Source organism: Aedes albopictus, chromosome 1, assembly GCF_035046485.1.
Source record: "Aedes albopictus strain Foshan chromosome 1, AalbF5, whole genome shotgun sequence".
NCBI classification, from domain to species: Eukaryota; Metazoa; Arthropoda; class Insecta; order Diptera; family Culicidae; genus Aedes; species Aedes albopictus.
Genome location: NC_085136.1, coordinates 11,932,742 through 11,935,598, shown reverse-complemented (window position 1 = coordinate 11,935,598; position 2,857 = coordinate 11,932,742). Strand labels below are relative to the sequence as shown.

The following is a 2,857-nucleotide window of genomic DNA, read 5'->3' as shown; positions in this document are numbered from 1 at the left end:
ATTTCGGGATTCATCTAGGGAAATCCTCCTATCCACTTCTTCCGATGTTCCGCCAAGAACTTTTTCTGGAATTTCTGCAAGAATTGTTCCTGGCACTACTTCAAGAACTTCGCTTCCGAGATTCCTTTAGAAACTTTTTTCCAGAACTCTTTCAGGAACTGCTTTCGGGATTTACTGTTGAACTGCTGCCCGAATTCCTTAGACCATGCTGAGGGTTACGACGGGTGATATTCCTGGTCGGTACGGATACTTTCCGTGAAGGAAATCAAGGATATTGCTTGGGCATAGAATATCTACGTACTTGACACACGATATGCACATACAAACTGGTCGTTGGAAGAGGATACTCTCAGCTAATAACTGAGGAAGTGTTCGAAGATTACTAAGCTAAGAAGTACGCATCATACATTTACAAAAAAAGTAATTAAAAATTTGAAGTAATTTGAAATTAATAATTGTTCAACTAGGAGAATTAATCATGTTGTACATTTTATATTAAATTGTTTTATTCTTCTAGTTGAATTGCCCTCGCATGTTTTCAACAAGTTCATACATCAAGCAAATCATTTCCTCAGTGCCACACAATTTCCTCAATCCATTCAACGAAGCTGGCAACCCGGGTATAAATATCCGGAATTCCTGCTGCACCGAATCCGTGCGAACTGATTCCCACGATGTAAGCAAAGCAATCCTTTGGATCGAGCTTGATCTGTGCCGGAGAGCCGGAATTTCCTATGCTAGCATGATGTCGGCGATCAGTATGGGCAAGGCACAGCTGGTGATCCATTACTCCGTCGCGGAGTTTCCGAATGTTGACCAATGCTTTTTGGCATTGGGAATTACCTATTACGTCCATATTGTGTTTTTCCAACTGACCGGGCAGTCCATCATAACCTATAACGAATAATGTTAAAGTATCCAATGACGAACTCGTGTATATCATTTCATCTATTTGGTTTTATTATGACTGTATACCCGACTTTCGTAACTCGATGTTTCAAATGATAATACAAAGTTATAGATACATTGTAAAACGCTCAAACGCACCACGTCATGACGGCTCTAGATTGATCGAGCAGTGAAAAGTCCAGGCTCGAAATTGCATTTAAAACTGTTTTACACCCACGATAAAACCAAACTCACCTCTTGAACCGAAAGCCGTGGTCACAACAGAAGTGAAATTCATCTCCAGTGAGTCCCACAGACAAGCCGGGCGGATGTCCTCCGAGAAGCTCACCGGGTCCCGCAGTTTAACCAGAGCGATATCGTTGTAAGCTAAACGTGCGGTGTAATTCGGATGAACAATGACTTCTTCCACCTCATAATCGGTATGGGATTGATCCTCCGCGCCTAAATCGACCACTCCGAAACGGACCACATCCGGTGGCTTCTGTTGGTACCGTGTGCTGTGGGCTGCGGTCAGAAGGTAGCGTTCGCTAATCAGGCTGCCACTGCTGAGGAACTCGAAAGTTTGAGGATTGTCCTGCTCTTTCCAGCCGAAAAAGGCTTGGTGCGGGTAGTCTCCTACCCGGATGGGATCCAGGAGAATGAGCGGCTTTGGACGGTTGCAGTTTGCTAGGTTCGATGACGCCCAACTGCGATACTCTTCACATTCTGAGGGGGAGGATGAAAGGTATGATAAGAGCTACTGAAATAGATCGTAATTGCACCATAAAACTTACTGTCATGAGAAGCTCTGTGATGACCATGGACTTGAACCCAGCCGGCGAATAGGATCGTCAGCAGTAATGCACTGCAGCTGCGATAACTAGTGGTGTAGCGCATTGTTCAGGAGCGTCGTAACAACTACTGGAACTGCATTCAGAGTGGTGGCTTTTTAAATCGTGGATCGATTTGTTTGAATGCAGTTTTAATTGATAAGCCTGTCTATACTGTAATATACTGAACGGCCTGGGAGGGAATTCCCTGACATTGCAGTATCAGGAATATTGGTTAAATACCCACCTTAAGGCATTTTAATAATATGTATAGCAATATGAAGTTGATTGTGACTTGTGAAAACAAATATTTTTGTTTGAGATTCTGCGTTGAGATTGCGATTGTAACTCGGTTTTCTTTGAGTTTGCAAAGCACGACACTCTGAACGCTTATTGTTGTTCCACGCATTGTCGCCCCATGTTGGAACTGAGAAAAACGCGATTAAAATTTCAAACCGTTTTTGATTACTTTCGGAAAAGTAGTTCAACGACTTGAATTTAAATTTTAATGGTATTGTGAGAAATCACTTATTGAAAATACGCTTGAGGTATATTGATTCAAAAATTTATACAAATATAGTATTTTTGCTAAAAACATCTGGTGGGACTGTTTTGCCTACAAATGCGGACCTTTCGTCGAAATGTCTACCTATAGGGTAACGGTTGAATTTTGGACCCCTAGAGGACATTAGTTTGAATTTAAGTCAAAATCAAACAGATTCAGAGGGTATTTACTAGAGATGGGAAAACTGATTCAATTTTGAGAGTGAATCGCCTCCGATTCACTCTAAAAAAAGAGTCGACTCTTTTGATCGATTCTGTAACTCATTTCCGAGATTTGAAGAAAAAATGTCGATTTTCGATGTGAGCCGACTCCTTTTCGTATATTCCTGCTTAGTTTTCAAGAAAATGTGGTTTCATGGCACGGACGTTGACGGACGATATACACAAATGCCTGAGCATGACGTTAGTAAAATGCAGGATCCACAGATTTTCCTTCATTCCATCGAAGAATCGACTCACTCGTGCGAGCCGGCCACACAATATAAGAATGAAAAATGATCAATTGGTGAAGATTACGATATTCTGCGTCGAATCATCATTAAGAGCGCTGCCAATCTAACTTTTTTAGCAACTCG

The 2,857-nt window shown here is 41.8% G+C and overlaps 1 protein-coding gene across 1 annotated transcript; it reads right to left on the bottom strand.

The window, feature by feature from the left end:
* Positions 1 to 281: 281 nt before the first annotated feature.
* LOC115261054 (serine protease snake-like) lies at positions 282 to 2,175 on the bottom strand. Its single transcript, XM_029862421.2, has 3 exons — positions 1,683 to 2,175; positions 1,144 to 1,614; positions 282 to 894 (listed from the first exon to the last, which is right to left on the bottom strand). The coding sequence occupies exons 1-3, from the start codon at positions 1,783 to 1,785 to the stop codon at positions 572 to 574; spliced, it is 897 nt and encodes a 298-aa protein (XP_029718281.1). The 5' UTR covers positions 1,786 to 2,175; the 3' UTR covers positions 282 to 571.
* Positions 2,176 to 2,857: the final 682 nt, after the last annotated feature.

Coding starts and splice junctions, on each gene's coding strand:
- LOC115261054 (XM_029862421.2), bottom strand. CDS start 1,785: ATGCGCTACACCACTAGTTATCGCAGCTGCAGTGCATTACTGCTGACG. Junction 1,615..1,682: donor TCACAGAGCTTCTCATGACA/GTAAGTTTTATG, acceptor CCTCCCCCTCAG/AATGTGAAGAGTATCGCAGT. Junction 895..1,143: donor CACGGCTTTCGGTTCAAGAG/GTGAGTTTGGTT, acceptor TATTCGTTATAG/GTTATGATGGACTGCCCGGT.